Raw genomic sequence first — 539 nt, forward strand, 5'->3', positions numbered from 1 at the left:
CGCGGGGGGAGCAAACCCCCCCCCACCTCATGCTTAGGGGGAGCTGCTGGCCGGGGGGGACAAGCCTTGGGGGGCAGCCTGGTCCCAGGGCACAGAGAGTCCCTCGCAGGGTGGTCTGTGGGACAGCACACACACACACACACACACACACACCCCCCACTGCCCCAGCAAAGCCCAGGGGCCAGAGGGGCTGCCCCGGCACCGCTGTGGAGGGGAGATGTGTGCATGGAGGAGGGGGGTGCAGGGCTCGGTGCAGTGTGTGTGTATACATGTGCGTGCCGCAGGGTCCCGGCACATAGCCCCCAGCCCTCTCCTCCCCGAAACCAGCCTTACTTTGTACTTGCAGTGCGAGAGGCCGTAGTCTCCGATCTTGACGGTCAGGTCGGCGGTGAGCAGGCAGTTCCGCAGGGCCAGGTCGCTGCCAAGCAAACCCCAGTGCTGTCACTGCTGCCGCAGGGGGTGTGGGGGCACTCACTGCCTGGGGGCTGAGGGTCTGTGCTCGGGGACCCCCCCCCCCCGGGCACCGCCGGCGCCGCCGG

The 539-nt window shown here is 69.0% G+C and overlaps 1 protein-coding gene across 1 annotated transcript in view; it reads right to left on the reverse strand.

The window, feature by feature from the left end:
- Window positions 1-539, reverse strand: part of AATK (apoptosis associated tyrosine kinase) — a 16,771-nt gene that overhangs the window by 13,308 nt on the left and 2,924 nt on the right. Inside the window, 1 exon segment of the mRNA XM_019471406.1 lies at window positions 329-418. Within this exon segment, the coding sequence (XP_019326951.1) occupies window positions 329-418 (90 nt within the window).

The sequence above is a fragment of the Aptenodytes forsteri genome, unplaced genomic scaffold, assembly GCF_000699145.1.
Source record: "Aptenodytes forsteri isolate BGI_AS27 unplaced genomic scaffold, ASM69914v1 Scaffold34, whole genome shotgun sequence".
In the NCBI taxonomy this organism is placed as follows: domain Eukaryota; kingdom Metazoa; phylum Chordata; class Aves; order Sphenisciformes; family Spheniscidae; genus Aptenodytes; species Aptenodytes forsteri.